Genomic DNA, 21,480 nt, shown 5'->3' with positions numbered 1-21,480 from the left:
AGAATAAATAGATCTATAAAGTGAGAAAGACAACAAGAACAAGAAGGGGTTTCAGACCCATCGCAGCTGCAGCCGTGAACTCAGCAAACTGCAATAAACCAACTTTACAGAGCGGCAGTGGGGCAGGGAAAAGACGAGGGGGAATGGAGGGGAGGAGGGGGGTAATCATACCTTCCCTCCAGTCACCTCTCCTCCCAGCCAATTAACATAGCCATTTCCTTTAAATTCGGAAGGGGAAATTGACTGTGATAATGCCTGCCAAGATAAAAGCCCACTGTGTAGATGAGAATTCCAATTGGACGAAATCTAGGTCTAAAACAGTGTTACGCAATAGCCTGGGATAAAGACAACTGAAACTTTTCCATCAACTTAATATGCTCCCTACTCACCATTAACATTCTCCCTGATGAGATTTGGTTCTCCCCACCTCCTCCCTGTCCTCAGTGACCGCTGCGCTCCAGTTTTCAGCGGTGGAGCAGATTTCTCATGGATTTTCCTCACTTTCGCACTTCGCCAACCCCTCCCCAAATCTCAGTTGACTGACCCTCAGAACTTGTGAGCTGTTAGTATTATTTTGCTGTAGTACTCAACTGTAACTACTTAAATAATTCAGCTGTGCAATGAATTTGCCTTAATAATCTATATTTATAAATCTGCAGGTGTTCAGAAAACAAGCAAAACCACAGCGACGATGTAAAGGATGTTATGTCTTTCTGCAAAACCAGGCTATGAGCACAACAACAGCTTTAAAAACGATTTTAAAACAAATTAAAAAAACGAAATATCTCTGTTATATTTACAAACACAAAAGCGTACAATCTGCTGTTCTGACGATTTCTCCGCTCAGAATTCTGAAATAATAGCACTGTGCTTTTGTTTTGCAGGCCAAAACTTTGATTTCTAAGAGTTTAAAACTCTTTGGTCAGTGTCTGTGTTTTTTTCTGTCCTCCCCTGAGAAAATGTCAGGATGAATTACCTGCTGTTCTTCCCCAACTCAGCGCTGGTCAGATTATTTTAGTCCTGTCCAGATGTATTAATGCGTTTTTGACCACTGCTACTAGCCCAACTTAGTCTCCTATTGTGCATATTGTCCATTTTAAACATCCAAATCCGACCCAGTAGAAAGGCGAACTAGCAGTTCTACACGACCTCCAGTGTTTAAGACCATTTACTGTTAAACTGTGTTGAAGGATCAGCAGAGCTTTATTTTACTGCAAAGGAGGAAGATTTTATTATTACCTTCAAATCTGATTCAGCTGTGGAGCCACATGTTACCGACCCCAGTCTAGGGCTTCCAAATGGGAATAGAAGTCTATCCACTCTGCTTCAGTTCTCTTTGCTTAACCACATTCAACATAACTCATTATGTTAGAACCTGTCTGCATTGAAACAAGTGATAGGACAAGTGGTTGACTGCTCTTGCCCATGTTGCTAGGCATGGCCAGAGAAGACTCGCCATTATAATCTGAAGAAGAGAGGAGGACTGCCGTATGTTCAAGACACTCTGAAGAAAGACTTGGACCTGAAGAGGGAGCAGCCCCACGCAGACCTGCCCGACAAAAGCACGGCTGACTGGAACAGGCCACGATGTGGAGTTCCAGACTTTCCATCAAAGAAGCGAGACTTCAGCCACCATTACCGGAACCAGAGAGGAAGCCAGTATGGGGGACGGCACCGACGCAAACGCTTTGTTCTGTATGGGGGACGCTGGGACAAGACTGACCTCACCTACAAGTAAGATGTCTCAACTCACCAGCAGCATGTTTTACTGCACTTCTTTCCACAGATATTGAAACCTTGTGACTGCGGCCTAGGAAGCGCTGCTCCTCCAATGTAGTCGTGATTGACTGAAGCCCCGCCCCACATCGTTTCCTATTGGCTGAGCATGTCAGACCACACTTTGTCAACGTTGTTGAACTGCTGAACTCGTTTTCAAGTGTAATTTTCATATGTTGATGCCTGCTGTTTGTCAAAGCTTTGTTTTTATGTGGAGACCAAAGTCTCCCCGTGAATGCAGCCCTTATTATTGACATTCTGATATCCATCAGAAACATGTCTTGAAAACATTTCAGTGAACAGTGCATTGGCAAAAATAGACACTGATGTAGAAAAGTGCAAAAATGATACTGTTATCGACTGAAGGCTCACAAGAGTGGATCTTCTGACATGAACAGGCATCCGCCAATAGCAGACGGTCTGGGGAGGGGCTTTGATGCTGGGGAGTCGTGTTGATGTTGAGCAGGATGATGCTGTACAATCCGTCTCTAAAGATCTCTACAGAGAGCTCACAGCTAGTTTAATTACACCACTACAGCTTTCTACTATGACTGCATCCTCTCTGTATGATGCAGTTTTGAGTTTGAAAAGAATTGTTTATAAAAGTAAGCCTACCTGTTAAAAAGTTGGATTTACTTGTTTTAAGAATAAATCGCAACAAGCTAGCCAAGATACTCACATAGACATCCAGCTACATTTGTTTTGTCTGGATATCACAGAGTGCTTGTGAATAGGGACTTATAAGCAAAGGCTGTGAAGGCCTTTCCTTCAGGATATGCTAGAGTGAGAATATGGAACTGAGTCCGTGTTTACATGCAAAGATTTTTGCCAATCCGATTAAATATATTACGATTCTAGATTAAGATTGAGATGTTTATGCTCACTCTACTCAACAATGTGACGGAAAGTCTCTGGTTACATGCCCACTACAAGTAATCCTATCCAAAATGACATGCATGTGTAAAGAATCACTTAGTATAGACGTTACCATGAAAACAAGCACCACTTGAGTCCAGTCAGGGTGAGATGAGCAGCAGTGAGCGGTGATTGTGTTTTTAACTGCTTTAAAATGACGTCAGACTCAGGAAAACGTCCTTCGCGTGTCCTTATTAAAGAAGGCCGAGAGGAAGACGTCGTGCTCTGAGACGCATAAGCTGGACGTCCGTCCCACCGCCGTCTTTTAAAGATCAGAGCATGAACTTCGTCTCCTCTGCAGACCAGTTTCTGCTCCGTCGTAACTTTCTAATAGGGAATGTAATCAGATACAGGCGTCTACATGGATATTATTCCTCTATTTAACGGACTATTTACAGGATTACCCACCTCGTTCAATCAGATAGAGATTGTATTCCGAACGGCCTTAATCAGACTAGACTATTCAGATTGAGCTGTTAGTCAGATTCTTAACGGATTATCAGGCTGCATGTAAACGTGGCTATTGATGGAATATGCTGGAATAAGCTAGATATCAGTAAAAGTGTGTTGTATTGGCAAATTTACTGACTTAAACGTAAAGTATTTTGGAAAAAATGATCTGTGCTTGCTTCTACGTTTGGTCTGTAGTGTATTAGTGGAAAGCTTTGATGCGCTGCCTGCTAGAGCAGAGCAGACTGTCTCTGTACTGTTGTGGGCCCCACACAGATCAGACCCCTCTGGCCATACTGGAGGTGACTTCTCATTTCCTAGCAACTCTCCTCATCACAGACAGCTCGGCTGATCATAGCCCACATAGAAGTGTTTATGAAAAGCCCAGCGCAAGTGACATTTCACAGCGAGTGATCGCGGCATGCGGGGAAGAGTGTAGGCTGTGTTTTGCTCTTCTTCCTCCGCTTTCATATCAGAAACATCCCCCTTCTTTTCTAGGCCACCCAGGATTGAAGGGTTTTATGTGTGTCATCCGGACATTCCCTCACACTCTGAGGTTTTCAGACAGTCAGACGTAACATTCCACACAGTCTTTATCTGTTTTCAAGAAGAGCAATCATTCTCATCCCTTCCACTTTTACACCCTCTTAATTAAAAGCTGAAAATGTATTTGTAGTGCTGGTTCAGGTATGAGGTCAGCACGACTCCAAAGACGCAGTCACAAACCCACGTCTGCGCTTGATTCAGTTATTCCAAACACAAACTTGCAGAAAATCAAATCCATTCCAACTAGTAGTGTCAATATCTGAACATCACAACTATATTATGGAAATCTCAAATTTACCACAACTCGATTAAATTTTTTTAACCACAGTTAACACACCAGTGGGGAACCCTCAGGGACGTCTAGGCCTAATTATTTGTGGGAAATAAAAAAACACATCAGTAACACATCACATTTAGTTAATGTTTATTTCAAGCGGCACTGTGTAAGTTTTGGGGATTTGGAGACCTCTCTGGTGGAAATTTGTAAGTGCACACAACGTGCAGAAGAACACTGCTTCAGACCCCTTCACTGATCAGATGAATCAGATAAGAGTACAAAAAAAAAGCTCCCAAATTGGCAAAGACGGGGTTTTCAGAGGATGTGAGTGAATTATCTCCTACTGTCGTCATATCTTCATCAGTATAATGTTGATTGTGTGTTTGAGACCAAAACATCAAACCAGACCTTCTTTTAAGGCCTAAGTGTGTGATGTTAATACGTGAAGACATACAATGCCTGAAAAGCTCCCATGAAGTCTGAGCCAGTGCCTGACTGATTGCTGGTGGCTTTACATTGTGAACTGCAGAAGTTCAACTTTTTCATACAGAAGTGCAGTTTCCCTTTAATCATCATCCTTGTTATATATTATATATATTACAATTATTCCATTATTGCTTTGGTTGATAGCATAGGGTGACAATCAGAAACAGAAAATTGTCTAATAGGATTTTTCTTCCTGTAGTATGTAGGTAGATGGAGCCTTCTGAAGCCAGACAGAAGGCCTTATACTTTAGATTGGCTGTGAACATATTTGGTGACAGTGAAATCAACCAATCACATTTTGACTTGGGACCAATTTTGTGGGAAACCCTTCTGGGTGTTCTTGGTACATGAACGCGAGCCGAGGTCTAATCAACTTTCAGTGAGTTGTTAGGAAAGGAAAACGGTGGCGGCAGCTCTGAGCCAGGACTCTTTACTGAAAGAGTCACTGTAAAACTGACACAAGGTGAAATAAATGCCAATGTCTGTTCCAGACTTTGTACAAACTATATTGATGGTTTTCCCAAGATTTAAATGTCCTTATTTAATCTAGAATAGCCCAAAATGTTTATGTGCACAGGTGTTAACACACTGTTAGAATCCTATGGGGCACTAGTAGAAATTAGCACTCCTCTTCTTCTTTTTTTTTTTTCAATATTTTGATATTTATGGCCTGAGCTGAAGGCTTAGCTGTAATGGTCATGGTCCACCACTGGAATACACAAATGGCAGTTGTGGAATATAAACAATAAAAACTATACAATGCGCTTTTTGGAAAATAGCCTGATAATTTTACTTCAGCCAAAAAGGAAAGAACTCTTTTTGATTATTATTCTAACTGATATTCATCAGTCATAACATTACAAACTCAGCAGCACTGAGCTGGCCTCTTCAGAGTAATGCATCGCCCTGCGTGTCACCAGCGTTTCTCAGGTCATTGCTTGCGCTCAAAGAGGTGCCCATTCATTGTTTTTCACTGAGCTTTTGCAATTGATGCAGTGACCTTTCCCTGGGGGTCGTCTCCGCCCAGCGCTGATGTTTTGACTGACCTGCCTCCTCCATCTCAGTCAGCGGAGGTTCTCCACCGGACATTTACCTTCCCCCTGTAATTTGAAGGCAGTGGGGTCGTGACCCCGGCAGGAGCGGACGGCGCATTGCGACGCGATCATGCGTGTAACGGCAGCAGAACCCACATGGTTCCAGTTTCCCCGCCACCACTTGGCGGGAGGTAAGGGGCCAAGACCAGGTTTAACCCTTTAAACCCTTTTGGCTGTGGATCCAGTGTTTCATTGTTCACTGCATAACTAGTTTCATAGCAGTTACTGACGCCGTGAATCTCTGCTGCACATCATGAACTCTCCCATTTTCACCTGTCTGGGCCCAATAATTGCAGATTGTCTATATTATGTATATGATTATAGTGATTATAATCAATTTAAACATTCCAAAACTGACACAGTCTTCAGGTCAGTGCAAAACAGTCTCAAGATGAATAACTGAATAAAAAGCCTAGGGCGTAAAGGGTTACATCCAGGAGAAGCTGTCCGTCCGATGGAGCCACATTGATTAACCCCCACCTCCTCTTTTGGTTTATGGCCCACTTGCTGGAATCATGACCCATAAATCTCTGCCCTCCATTCAGCTCAAGAGCGCAGAGCTTTAGATTAGACTGTCCTGTCCAGCCTCTTCCATAAATACTGAAGGAAAAGAGACAAGAGATCTGCTGCCTCATCACATTCTTGGAGAGAGAGAGAGAGAGAGAGAGAGAGAGAGAGAGAGAGAGAGGAACTAGAAAATAGAGACAGAAAGAGGACAAAGATAGAACGAGATAAAGAGATTGAAAGAGATATATAAACAGAGAGAAAGGGATACAGATAGAGTGCAAGGAGACAAATGGAGAGAGAAGAGGAAGAAAAAGAGAGGGAGAAAAAAGAGAAAACAGATAGAAAGAGAACAGAGACAGGAGACAGAGATAAAAAAGAGAAAGAGAAAAGGATACAGATGGAGAGATATATGCAGAAGAGATAGAAAAAGAAAAAAGAGAGAAAAGACATAGAAAGAGGAGAAAAATGAAACTAAATATAGAAAGAACAGAGATATAGAGATAAGAGAAAAAAAAGGTAGACAGAGAAAAAAGGGATACAGAAGGAGAGTGAGGAGAGATGGAGAGAGAAGAGAAAAAAGAGGAGAAAGAAAAGAGACAGGGTCTGTAAGAAGCTTTACAGACTGGCTGGAACAAAACAACATTAATATTGATCTAGTGAAATAAAGACAAAACTGAGCTGAACCTGATATTGGGTCAGTTTTATGGCTCGGTCTGATTTGGTCCGTCTCTGAAGATCAGACGACACGTCTGGCGAATGGTGTTGGGTTCATTTCTGGCTGATTCCAGGTTGTTCAGCTGATCTTCTGTCAGAGCTGCCGACTGAAAAGCTGCTTAGTGGTGGCGACAGTTTGGGAATTTAGTGTAAGGAGCTGGAGAACGAACGAACTTTTTAAATGTATTATCAACACAGTCATCAAAGTTATGTAGTATATTTTATTAATATGGAAATTATGCTTAAAGAAAGTAAACAGAAATCATCGCTTTTCAATGTAGAAATAGAAAAAAGAGAAGGGTGCCTGTCTCGAGGTTGTGAGTCAGTGCTGAGGTCATGTCCTGATGACTGACGTCTACCGGAGCTTGTTTCGGGGGTTGTTTATGCAGCCCTTCTCTGTCCTCTGTTCATGTTAATGATGGGCTTTCTGAAGCCTGTATTCAGCAGAAATGCTGATGTAGGATCAGATTCCTCCTCCGTGTAGAATGAGCTCAGTCACAGGTCCTGAATCAGCACTCCTGGTCCGAGAGGTTTTATGAATCCCAGCGCAGGGCTCCCTCCCCAGGTGGGGAACGGTGGGCCCCAGCTTTAATGAGAGTCTGACAGCTCCCAGGATTTGTCATTATGCCAGAGTCTTAACTTTAAGCTGCAGCTTAAGGAAATAGTCCAGTGTATTATCACTGCTGCAGTACCTCTATCTGACATGCCTGTATCGTAGGTTAATCATCGTGGATCAGAATTACTACATGCTTCCCTGCGAGAGAACATACATTGGTGTACATTGGTTCCACATGAATGAAACACGTTACGTCAGCATGATCACTGTCATTCATATCACTTGCTTTTGGCAAATGTGTTGATGTAATGTATTTTATTCACATGCACACCTGAATCACGTAAATTCAAAGCATCATGTTCTTCAGTGAAGTGAGTTTTTTGAGTCAGAATTACAGTGATGGTGATAGGAACCAGACGTCCACCTCTAAAAGCTCCTTCACAGAAGGTTATTAAATTAAATGATTATGAATGCTTTGCCCGATGACTGGGATATTGGTTTATAATAGTAATATTTTTAGTTATAGAGATGTAAATGCAGGCTGTTGTGAGGCAAAACAGTCCGTGAAGAAAACTTATTTTTTCAGATGTATCACTATTTAACCATCATCAACATCCCATATAAAACTCAGAAGACCCTCTGATGAAGGAGGTCACAGCCATATTGTACATGTTTCTTATTCGTCCTTTATGTTTTCCCCATGAAATCCGCTTACAATGTGTCTTAAATCAGTTTTGCATGCCTAATTCCAGCCTCTGCTCATGTAAAATCAAAAAAGCTGTTACTTTTGTTGTTACTGTGCCTTTAAGACTGATATCCGTAAATGAGCTCTCTTCTGATTGGCTGCCCTGTAATGTGCTTAATTCAAAAAGCAGTCCGAGCTGAAACACTTCTTAAAACTTCAACTTGAATGGGCAGACTAGCCTTGAATGTGTCGGTTTTATGACATTTTGCACTATAACAGTACTAATATAACAATTAGTTCCGGCCACGCGAGCTGATTGGTCGAGAGGCATTCTAACTGTGCTGTCATTTCACCATAACATCACAGGTTTTTCACAAACACTGCATCACCCCACTGAGACGCTGTTGCTAAGCAACGACTTTGACAGCTGTAGGAGCCGTTTGAACGTTCTTTACTTCTTACTTCGCCACAAACAGAAAGCGGACGCTGTTAAGATCACATCTGACCGACAGCCGATTTGGTCCGACTCTGAAGACGAGACGACACTAAATTCCCAAACCGTCGTCACCGCTGAGCAGCTTTCCAGTCGGCAGCTGAGACAGAAGAACAGCTGAACAACCTGGAATCAGCCAGCCTCTGAGTCTTTGGTCAGACTCTGAAGATGAGTGAGCGGAGTTTGATGCTCACAAGCTGCTTGTTAAGGAACTATAATTTGGCAGAAGGAACTGCGAACATTAAAATAGATTAAATGACTCATTTATTTATTTCTTACTTTATTTATTTAACTGTTGTATAAATCAATAGAACACTCGTGGCCGTGTGTTATCGCAGATTACATCAAACTTTTGCTTAAAAAAGTGAGGAAAACTCGAGATATGAGCCCTTTGAAATGCACAAAGCCAGTATCTCTGAAGGGATCGCCAATGATTCATTGGGTGAGACGAGGTTAAGGGAGGAAGCTGGTGCATGGGCTACCCCAGTGTATCTGTCTCAGCTCCTGTCTGGACTCGCAGAGGCCCTAGGACAACGAGACAGACACTGCCTTGACTAGAGCCCCGACCCACAAAGCTAATTATGCCTGGGAGCATGAAGGTTGCCAGGAGTGAAAGCAACACTGCAGCATCAGGCAGGATGAGCCCAGGTCAGCAGCAGCGCATTGCTTCAGACGATTACCCGTGTACATGGATGTCGTGGGGAATGTGATATGGTGCTGGAGACAGAGCCTGCCCCCGCTGACTTAATTGTGCTCCCTGGGGAGTCTGCCGGGGGAAAATAAGGGCAGGCGTCTTTGTTTCTCAGCGTGGTTTACAACACGGCTCCTCTTATCTCTGAGTGGTAATCACCATTGAGGAGCATGGAGAATGGAGATAATGCTCTGCTTTATGGAGAACTATATATCCAAACTTTTGTAGACGCCAGTGTTTCTTCTGAAATGAAGGGTATTAACAGTGAGTTTGTCCCCCTTTGCTGCAGTAACAGTCTCTACTCTTCTGTGAAGACCTTGATGTTGGAAGCTGTGAAGATTTGGTTGCTTTCAGCCACAAGAACTGATGTTGAATGATTAGTTCTGGATCACTCCGATTCATCCCATAGACATTGGGTGGAGCTCCATCACTGCTGAGAACGCAGTGCTGGGGGGGGGGTTACACTTTCTTTGCAAGTTAAATGATTGCAACATACACTATATGGACAAAAGTACTAGGACACCTACATGTTACACCCACAGGACATAATATAGTGTTGGTCCACCCTTTGCAGCTATAACTGCAATTGCTGTAACTGTTCATCCAGAAGAGCATTTGTGAGGTTAGACACTGATGTTGGACGAGAGGGCCTGGCTCACAGTCTCCACTCTAGTTCATCCCAAAGGTGTTTGCTAGGGTTAAGGTCTGGGCTCTGTGCAGGCCAGTCAAGTTCTTATACAACAAACTCACCCAGCGAGCCATTTATAGACCTTGTTTTGTGCACTAGGGCTCAGTCATGCTGGAACAGACAAGGTTCTTCCCCAAACTGTCCCCACAGAGTTGGAAGTATAGAATTGTCCAAAATGTCTTGGTCTGCTGAAGCATTAAGATTTCCCTTCACTGGAACTAGGGGTCATAGGCCACCCCCTGAAAAACAACTCCATATCATTATCCCTCCTCCACCAAACTTTACAGCTGGCACAATACAGTCAGGCAGATAATGTTCTCCTGGCATTCACTAATCCCAGACTTATCCATCAGACTGACAGATACAGAAGTGTGATTCGTTCCACTGCTCCAGAGTCCAGAGGCGGTGTCCTGTACACCACTCCCCCAACCCCACCACCTCTGACCACCACTTGGCACCAAATGCATTTTGATCCTAGGCTTGTGTGTAGCTGCTCAACCATAGAAACCCATTTTGGGAAGCTACTAATGTGCAGTTCCTTTGCTGATGTTGCTTCCAGAGGCAATTCAGAACTCTTTAGTGAGTTTTTGAACAGATAGTGACTGCGTGCTTTAGCACTCACTGGCCCCCCTCTGTGAGTTTGTGTGGTTCAACCGCTTCGTGGCTGAGCTGCTGTTGTTCCAAGGTGCTTCCATTTCACAATTATAGCACTTTCAGTTGACAGGGGCAGATCTAGCAGGATAGAAATTTCACAGAGGGACATGTGCCAGAGGTGGCATCCTATGCCATGTTTAAGGTCATTGAGCTCAGCAGTATAACCCATTCTACTGCCAGTGCTTGTCTGTCGAGACTACATGGCTATGTGCTTAATCTGATCCACCTTTTAGCAATGGGTGTGGCTAAAACACCTGAACTCAGTAAACAGAAGGGGTGTCCCAATACTTTTGTTCATATATGGTAAATATTGTCCTGAATGTATCTTGTCGAGCTTGAAGTCCTTGGTGTGTAAATAAAGTAAAACTAGGACTGGAGTTTGGCATAGCGGGTCAGCGCATAGAGTGGTCATGCTTACAAATAGAAAAAATGTCGTGCCTCTGATCAATAACAACTGATAAGGATGAATCAGGAGCTAGAGGAATGTTTATATTGTTATATTACAGCTGTCTGTCACAAAACCTCATTTGTCCAAAATACTGATCTTACAGGAGGAGTAAAAATGTGTTTCTAGCATTAATGAACGTTAATGTAAAGAGCAAAGAGTAAAGGTAAAGAGCAGCTGGTATCATCAAGAGGTGTAATATTTAAAATGAAAACAACAAAAAAACGAGATATTTGATATGACAGTGACAATGTATTGGAGGATTAACCTTACAAACAGCCAACAAGCTGCGACATTATAATAGCTCATAGCCGGAAAATACAGCACAGGGATTTACTAAGTGACATGACAGTGTGTTTTCATTGCTGAGCCTGATTTGCAGAGGGAGACGTTTCTGGTGACTGATTTTCCCATTCACAGCCGTGAGGATAAACCCTGAGCACTCAGTAACCCTCACACGTCCCACTCGCTCTCTCAGATGTATCAGATGTCCAGGCTGCTGTTGGTGCTGTCTGTGATGCAGGCTGCAGGTTAGCCAGTGCCAAAAAAGCAGAGCGTCGTGGTTCATGAGTCACAGTCTTGCCTGCATGCTGGCAGACGCTCCATACGCTGGGATTATTACCGGGGAAATACAGCAAGGATTAAACCAAGATTGTGTGGGTGGTCTTTAATGCTGTTGACCTTTTTGTGCCCTTCATAATGTTTCTTCAAATGTGCTCGGGGATTTTACTGTTGCTATTCATAATATAAAATCATGTTAAAAGCCAACTGCAAAAATGCTAAATGTATCAATATTAGTTAAATTTATGTGTATAATATATACATACACACATATATATATATATACACACACATACATATACACACACACACTCACTGGCCACTTTATTAGGTACCTGTTCAGTTGCTTGTTAACACAAATAGCTGATCAGCCAATCACACAGCAGCAACTCAGTGCATTTAGGCATGTAGAGGTGGTCAAGACAACCTGCTGAAGTGCAGACCGAGCATCAGAACGGGGAAGAAAGGGGATTTAAGGGACTTTGAACATGGCGTGGTTGTTGGTGCCAGACGGGCTGGTCTGAGTATTTCAGAAACTGCTGATCTGCTGGGATTTTCACGCACAACCATCTCTAGGGTTTACAGAGAACGGTCCGAAAAAGAGGAAATATCCAGTGAGCGGTCAGTTGTGTGGACGAAAATGCCTTGTTGATGTGAGAGGTCAGAGGAGAATGGGCAGACTGGTTCCAGATGATAGAAAGGCAACAGGAACTCAAATAACCAACCAGAATCTCTGAGGAACGTTTCCAACACCTTGATGAAAGTTTGACATGAAGAATTAAGGCAGTTCTGAAGGCAAAAGGGGGTCCAGCCTTTTACTAGCAAGGGGTACCTAATAAAGTGGCTGGGGAGTGTGTGTGTGTGTATATATATATATATGTAGACAAAGTACAAGATTTGAATCTATATGTGCAGGTATAAATTTGCTAGATTAAAGTTACAGTAAAATCAGTAATTCTGTTTGGGGTGACCAAACTTTTTCACAGTATTATATACTGTATATGTATACTGCCAAAAGCACTGGGGACTATTTTAAGGTAGAGCAAAATGTGAGTTTACCCTCAAAGGCATACCATGGTGTTTAAAGTCTGTGCACCTTCAATGAGTTTTGGTACAGTCATTTTTGGGGGGTAATGTATACAGATGTACCTTTTCATGAGGTCTGGAAAAGTGTGGTCTATAATGTGCGACTGTGTGTGTTTTAGGATCATACGGACACCGTGGCAGATGACTTTGGAGAAAGTGCGGCAAGTCTTTCAGGAGGCCTTACGGATTTGGAGTGAGGTCACCCCCCTGACCTTCACTGAGGTCACCAGCGGCACAGCTGATATCATCATCGACTTCACCAGGTGAATCCCCGCTCCTCTGATTCACGCGCACTTTCCGACAGCCCGTAGATAACAGGTGCTCGGGTTTTCCACAGTGATCTCAGAGGTGCCTCTGTGGTTTTAGAGTTTCCAAAACACCTTGGAGCGCATTCTCACGGAATTGCAGCTCCATTCGTTCACTAATGTGTTAATGCTGCACACTCCAGTTTTATTATCCAGCTATTGATCTCAACGATGCATTGAGCAACAGATCATGAGACAGAAAGTGTTATTGTAAAGAAAACATTCAAGAAGCCCCCAATATTGATTAAAATGAATACCGTCAGAGACATTATTTAATGCCTTGAATGCATTTGCCTAGTTTGACCCTTTAAACCAGCCACAGTGGTGAAGGCTGAAGCCCAGCTGTTCAGATGACTGTAGCCCTGTAGTTCAAATATAGCTTTCAAATGGCAGGTTCCACTGATGGCTCTCACTTCAAAAGTCATTAATAGCTTCTCTTATGGCAAAACACATCGCTAATGCCAGCAATGCCAACAATATAAGTCATTTGTGAGATTATGCTGGACCGTGCTCATGGTAGACCTACTCTTCAGTCTAATTTGAGCAAACGAGACGGATGCAATCAATCGTGATTAACTAAACATAGTAGGGTGGTTAATCATGACACAGCCCTACAAGCAGGACACTTTCCAACCAATCAGAATTAAGTGTTATATAATGACCAGTAACTATTATTATTTATTATCCTGTAGCTACAAAAAAAAACAATGTTAATTATGAGAGGGCAGAATGATGGTCTGGACCAAAAGAGGGGTCTTTCAGAGTTTGAGACAGCAGCTCATCTGACCATAGAGTCGCTCCTGTCTGGATATTTTTTGGGTGGAGGTCCACTCTCAGCCTAGCAGTGACACTAATGTGTTTACAAACTCCAGTCAAGTGGACATCCACCCAAAAATATATGGACAACAGCTGTCCTGATCAGAAACTGACCAGTGATGATGTGGAGGGGGGCTGATGAATTGTGAACCAAACAGACGGGCTACAGTCCATACATAAACACCCATACAGTGGATCAGGAATGTAGGTGGAGGGTTAGCTTATGGTTAGAGTGCATTGTTACCATTGCTTTCCTTTCATGAATCATAAGCCATTGTTTAACTCCTAAATCACAGGGTTGTATCTCTGTCCAGCTGTGCATACAGGAGGGAGAGGGTATTCGTACCAGTGCACAAACACAGAGGCCTCTGTGACTGGGAAGACGAGAGATCAGAAGATAGGAGATAATCTGCACTGTATCTCTAGCACACACACAAGCTTGTTTTTATACCTTGTTGGGACATGAGGTCATACAAACACGTCCCATATGTATTATTTAGATAAGTAAGAACATACATGTGATAATAACGTACCAAATTATCTGTAGTAAATTTTAATGCACTATTTCGATTTATTTACTGGCTTTTGCATGTAGGGACAACAACATTATTCATAAAAAATGCCATATCTTTGGCACAGGTCACATTTTATGTTTTATTTTTACCCCCATATGTTTTCATCAGCATATAATCAGTGTGTTTTCTCTGTAGAGGATGTGCTTTTTATCACTTAGAAAAATCAACAGCAACATGGAGTTTGACTAGGGGTGTATAGACCTTTTCATACTACATGTATACTTTGCATACTATATGTAAGTATGTAGTATATGTAAGTATCTAGATGTAATAGCAACATGACCCATATGTGTTATACATCTCACTGTGGTCAGACGAAACCTTGTATCCCCAAAATGGTAACTTTACAGGAGACGGAAAAAAAGTACTTTACTCTTAATGTAAGTCAACGGAACCAGAATTTTGGGTCATTTTGGGTCATTTTTTTTTAGTCTAGCCGGCATGAAACTTACACACAATGTAAAGAACGACAGGCACTTGCAAAATTATCTTACCTTAAATTATCTTAACAATTGAAAAATGAGAAAAAACGGAGAAACATGGTTTTGTCCCGACTGCAGTGATATGCAAGTACCTATATGTAATAAAAATATAACCCATATATATATATATATATATATATATATATATATATATATACACATACACATATATGTATGTATGTACATATGTATATGAGAGAGAGATAAGTATGCATAGGTAATAATAACAACATGACCCGTGTGTGTGTGTGTGTGTGTGTGTGTGTGTATATATATATATATATATATATATACATATATATATATATATATATATATATATATATATATATATATATATATATATGTAAACTCTCAGTGTACACACAGAGAGTTTGCCGTTTTCTTGGTTAAATGAGAGTGGGTGAAGAGGAAGGTCATGCCTGCACACACCTGTCAGGTGTTTTCCCTCAGACTGCTGTGTTATGCCCTGCACACGGAGACCCAACACACACACACACACACACACACACACACACACACACGCTCAGAATCCCGCTCTTTTATCCTTTCTCTCTCTTTGAAAAGCTGACGTGATTGTTGCAAAGCAGGACTTGTTTTGCTGTACTTTATTAGCACTGGGTGCCTTTGAGGGATGTTTTTTTTCTTCCTCTCTGCTCCAAATATGCACAGGTTTGGCGCACAGACAAGCGCTTCAGATTCACCCTACTTTTAAAACGGCCTGTTTTACAGCACCCACCTACACGCCAAACCTGTATAAGTAGTTTTATGTCTCTTTTCACAGGGGATTCTGTTTCCCTCTGAAGAGACTTATCTTTAATAAGTGCATTCTGAAGCCCAGAGGCTTTCCCCCCCATGCAGTTTCACTGTTGTAATATAAGCCCTTTGTTCCTGGCATAAACCCTCCTGTTGAAAGGCTGATGCACATGAGTTATTGCATTTTACACACTCGCTTGCTTTCAGCTGTGATAGAAGACTTTCTGTCATAGAGGATAAGCCTTAATGTAAAGCATGTATAGAGGTGCCTGGATCTGAGCCTTTATCATGCCTGGGCCTGTAAAGCTGAATCAGTCAAACTGCATTTATATGACAGAAATAGACCTGGCATGTGTCCAGATCTGCAGTAGTACTATGGATATGAATATGTGTGACATTTTGCAAGTCAGCTTCTTCACACCAGCCCAGATACCCTTAGTGACCTTAACCCAGCTATCCAAAAGCACTGTAGTGAGAAGATTATCGTCCATGTTAGTGGGAATGTTCAATCTCACTCTGCCAGCTTACAATGGTCTTCGTGCTTTTAGTTTTAGGAAAGCTGCCAGATGAACGTCTGTGAAAGTTCAAAAGGCAAAAGATTGGATTATTTATAGTAAATCAAGGTGACTAGATTTGTGGTGTAATCTTGAAGGCAAAAGTTTAAGCCCTTAAAATCCCAGGCTTATTACATACTAAGGCTTCTTATTCTGTAACTACAGGGACACCAATGCAAACCAGTTATTCTTAGGTTATAGAAGTGTGTAATAAAACGTTGGGCCCACTGATTAAGGTGGTTAAAAGATGTTACATGTTCCTACCTCTCGTGTAAACCAGTGAAGCCCCTCATATGAGCAGCAAGAGCGTCAGACTTTTAGCCCATGTCCAACTGCATTGACTACAATATAGTACGTAATATTCTACAGATCATTGCTGTCAGAGCAAAACCTCGCATGGGGGTGGCTGGTAGCCTAGAGGTAGGGAAGTGAGCCATCAACCAGAAGGCAAGGCACCCAACCCCCAACTACCCAAGCGGCGCTGCTCTGCTGGCAATGGCAAATTTCCCTTGCAGGATAATCCTGAAGTACATAACATCTTCGAAAGTGTCACTACACTTTAACTTTCGATGTAATTTAATGTAGCAATGGCCAAATATATGGCGTATTGGGGAAAAAAAACATATAAAGACAATGTTAAACTCCGCAAATAAATATGAAAATAGCTACATTTTAACCTTTTACCTATAGAGGATGTGTTAACTTATTTTCACTTTGAAAATCAACAAAACCAGGAGGTGACCTTTGGCGGGACCAGCGTGATTTATTATGGGCAAATCCAAAATCAGGGTCTAGACGGTCCATGGTCAGACAGCCAACACGAAGATAAGGTGGAATGGACATAATGAAAATAAGCAGGTTAAACAAACAACAGGGCCGGAAGATCAAACAACATACAACACATCAAGCCTCACACATATCAAACACGCTCAAACAACAAACATATCAAACGAAGACACTCAGGAAAACACAGGGCTTAAATACAAACAGGGATAACGAGGGATAACCGGACGCAGGTGGAAAACATGTGGGAACAATCAGGGGCGGAGTCACAAAACAAGGGGCCGGACTAAACACCAAAACAAAACACACATGGAAGATCAAAAGGTAAACAAAAAGCACATGGGGGGAGTGGGAGGAGTCAAGCGTGACAGGGAAATTTCAATTGAAACCACTCGCACAGACTTTGTTTACATCTTATTGACTGTATTATGAAAAATGAAAAAAATAGGTGGAAGTCTCTTTTAATGTCACCTTGACTTTTCCCTGGGCCCTTAACTTAACCCTCCCTGTTACTGATTTGAGCATCGCATATAGAGGACTACTGAAATAATGTAGGAGCGAATAGTTTGCAAACAAGGCGGACATTGGTGGGTCACAGCTGCACCCCTGCCCAGATCTGCTGTCACTTTCATTCAGTGATTACAGGTGAAAGCGTGTTCATTAAAGATCTTTCAGCGATGAGCTCATCAAGAACACTAAGGATGATGATAATCCAAAGCTGGCCATAAGGAGGAGATAATGCCTTTCATTGTGTTGTTGTCTGAGCCACCGTCTGTGATATTTTAGGTACTGGCACGGAGACAACCTGCCATTCGACGGTCCAGGAGGAATCCTGGCCCATGCCTTCTTCCCAAAAACCTACCGCGAGGGAGACATCCACTTTGACTATGACGAGGCGTGGACATTGGGAAATAATATGGGTAAGTGAGAATGCAAACAACAGCTGTACAATTCTTACATTAAGTGCATGCATTGCCTTTGTTGCACTTTTCTGTAGAAATGCCGCAGACTGACCATTCTGATTCAACCCCCTCTATTTTGTAATATTAGGGCCCAGTCACAATCCTTATTTTTAACCCTACCCCTTGTTTTTAGGTGTCATCTCATATATTAGAACTGCCTGACAACAGTAACTGATTACAATTGGTAAAAAGTATGTGCTAATTTTATAAGGCAAATTAAAAATCTTGGGCTACTGTAAAATATAAAATTCTTATAACATACCAAAATATTTATATAGACACAATCAAATAGAAGTGAAATCTGAGATTTAATTCATCATTTCCTGGAATAACTGTAATCATACTGTAATCGACACTCACACCTGTTCTTTTGTCAATTTCATGTCCCTGTTTGGCTCCCACAGGCACAGACCTGCTCCAGGTGGCCGCTCACGAGTTTGGCCACGTTCTGGGCCTTCAGCACTCTCTGGAGCCCGGGGCGATCATGTCCCCCTTCTACAGCTTCTCCTACCCCTTGCAGCTCAGTGAGGATGATAAGAATGGCATCCAGTACCTGTATGGTCCCAGGCGTCCAGGGACAGACACAGAGTGGGAGCCAGAGTGGGATCCAGAGTTGAAGCCAGACAGAGAGCCAGAGAGAGAACCAGAGAGACCGCCAGAGAGACAGCCAGAGAGAGAGCCAGAGAGAGAGCCAGAGAGACAGCCAGAGAGAGAGCCAGAGAGACAGCCAGAGAGAGAGCCAGAGAGACAGCCAGAGAGAGAGCCAGAGAGACAGCCAGAGAGACACCCAGAGAGAGAGCCAGAGAGACAGCCAGAGAGACACCCAGAGAAAGAGCCAGAGAGACACCCAGAGAGACACCCAGAGAAAGAGCCAGAGAGACAGCCGGACAGACCGCCAGAGAGACATCCAGAGAGACATCCAGAGAGACAGCCAGAAAGACATCCAGAGAGACATCCAGAGAGACATCCAGAGAGACACCCAGAGAGACACCCAGAGAGACAGCCAGAGAGACATCCAGAGAGACATCCAGAGAGACACCCAGAGAGACACCCAGAGAGACAGCCAGAGAGACCGCCAGAGAGACAGCCAGAGAGAGAGACCAATGACATTTTTACCCCAGTGGTGAGCCATGCAATTCTGATACTGTCACTTAAGCCTAAAGTTGTCAAAGTTATTAATAAATCAATCTCAGTGTTATTGTTACACACTGGGGCAGTTGTGGACTGGAGGTTAGGGAACCGGCCCTGTGACCAGAAGGCCGCTGGTTCGATCCCCAGAGCCGACAGTACATGACTGAGGTGTCCTTGAGCAAGACATCTAACCCTCGGATAGGGCTGCCCACCGCTCCGGGCAAGTGTGCTCACTGCCCCCTAGTGTGTGTGTGCTCACTAGTGTGTGCAGTGTTTCACTGAACAGACGGGTTAAATGCGGAGGTGAGATTTCCCTGTTCTGGGACTAATAAGCAACTCAATTTTAATTTGCTTAACTTATTAGTCCCCTCTCCTGTATTGACAGGATGTAAATCGAATGAGACCCTTTTTAGTCCCACAACAGGGAAATTTCACCTCCGCATTTAACGCATCTGTGCAGCGAAACACAACATACACATCAGATTTTAAGCCAGCATTTTATGTCAGAACGACAAAAACATGGCAAAATGTAAAGGATTTTTTTTTCTTTCCACAAAACAAGACAAGACTGTACACACAGTAGCTTTCCAATCAAATTCAGATCCTAATGAAATATCTTCTCTCTCCCTCAGCCTAACGTTTGCCTCACAGATTTCGACGCGGTGTCTATGATCCGCGGTGAGCTGTTTTTCTTCAAGTCGGGCTATGTGTGGCGGATACGCAACGGGAAGCTCCAAGCTGGGTATCCTGCTCTAGCCTCTAGACACTGGAGGGGAATCCCTGATAACATCGACGCTGCCTTTGAGGACAGGGCTGGAAACATCTGGTTCTTCCAAGGTGAGTTACAGTGCATTACAGATAGTGATTAACTTTAGTGCAAAGCCAGCGCTGGGACTTTGAAGAGCTTAAGGCAAAAACAATGTTAAAGTTTTTAGTTTTTAGCACATGCACAATATTCTCCACAGCTGCACAACACTATATATACAGGTAGAAGACAACAACGTACAGAGAATATACTAAAAAATATACTAAATGTCTGGTTAAAGCTACACTATGTATGTTTTGGGGATTTGGAGACCTCTCTGGTGGAAACGCGTAGTTGCATGCAACATGCGGCAGAACATTTCGTAGTCATTTGTGCTTTAGATGCCCAAAATCTGATGATTGTGAGTTTGTTAAAAGAGTATTCGAAGAGAACACAGATAAAAAACTTGGTGAGAGATGCATCCTTCAAGAATGTGAATGAATTATCTACTATTATCACCACATCTTCATCAGTATAATGTTGATTTTGCATTTGAAATCTAAACACTGATCCAGACCTTCTTTTTGTGTGTGACATTGTGTTTACATGCACTTAATAATCTGATAACTGCAGAAGATCAGATTTTGTCAGTAATCCAATCAATGGGTTTATATGCACTTGAGTAATGAGATAATGGGAAACTCTGGGTTTACATGAGCCAGACAGTCATCAGACTTCTGCTTTGCAACCAGCCAATAAACTCAGAGGAAGACGTGACATAAACATTACTTAAAACTCAAACTTGCATTTTTTTTAAAACCATCATGTCCCTTTACCTGAAAATACGAATATATTTCATCTAGAAGATGAGGAAAATTTCAATCCTTCATTTCATCAAGCATGAGCTTGGTTTCAGCATCGCTCCAAAATCACGGCAATGCCGCTCACTTATTTCCAGTACCGCCACCCGTTTTCCCACATGCGCAATCTGAGAAATCCGAAAGAAATCAGAGTAAGAGTTCACGTGCACTGAGAAATCTGATTACCGAGCTCAAATCCAGCTCTTTGCCTGATTTCTGGCATGTAAGCGCACTTAATAATACATAAAAGACGTAAGATGTGATTTGAAAAACTCTTACATTATCCCGACCCGACGTCTCTTAATTTTATATTATCATTAAAGGCCTTTCAATCACAGCTCACACCAGCATTAATAAATGTATGCGCAGTTTCAGTACAAATGTTATGTAATATGAATAAATATGCATGAGTGTATAGGACTGGAGTTAATTTTACTATGGTAGTGCAAGGAGAGAGGACTACAACCAAATGGCAGCTGTTTAGATTAGATCGGGGGGTCACTCATAAGTGATATGTGAAGAGAACGACAGTAAATGTATGGTAAGCATATTGCATTGCTTTTTATTTCATTATGTTATGTACTTCTATCATTTTATCACACCGAAACTAAATATTTGGAAGTGAACTTGAACTCGTCCATAGAAATATAATTCATTAAGTGCCTAAACAGTTCATTGTTGAATTATAAACAATTATGCAATGAAATTTAAATGTATAGCAAAGGATCATTAGATCATTGGAACAGCATCGTTAGATATATATGCAAGTGGACAAACATGTCAGTGTCTCATAACAGGCTGAGGGATGGTTTGAATATCTAGGTTGTGTTTACGAGCTGATTTGTCCACTAAACCTCCCACTTGTGTTGTTTCTGGGTGGCCTAATT

General features: G+C 42.3%; 1 protein-coding gene across 1 annotated transcript in view; it reads left to right on the top strand.

The window, feature by feature from the left end:
* The window catches only part of mmp11b (matrix metallopeptidase 11b), a 43,104-nt gene that overhangs the window by 18,748 nt on the left and 2,876 nt on the right, over positions 1–21,480 (top strand). Inside the window, exons 2-7 of the mRNA XM_037545794.1 lie at positions 1,436–1,734; positions 12,744–12,887; positions 17,682–17,815; positions 18,262–18,426; positions 18,925–18,980; positions 19,621–19,825. Of these exons, the coding sequence (XP_037401691.1) occupies positions 1,436–1,734; positions 12,744–12,887; positions 17,682–17,815; positions 18,262–18,426; positions 18,925–18,980; positions 19,621–19,825 (1,003 nt within the window). The remainder of the gene's footprint in view (positions 1–1,435; positions 1,735–12,743; positions 12,888–17,681; positions 17,816–18,261; positions 18,427–18,924; positions 18,981–19,620; positions 19,826–21,480) is intronic.

The sequence above is a fragment of the Pygocentrus nattereri genome, chromosome 16 (genome assembly GCF_015220715.1).
Source record: "Pygocentrus nattereri isolate fPygNat1 chromosome 16, fPygNat1.pri, whole genome shotgun sequence".
Taxonomy (NCBI): domain Eukaryota; kingdom Metazoa; phylum Chordata; class Actinopteri; order Characiformes; family Serrasalmidae; genus Pygocentrus; species Pygocentrus nattereri.
The sequence above is the reverse complement of the archived record's forward strand: the minus strand, read 5'-3'. Positions and strand labels throughout refer to the sequence as shown.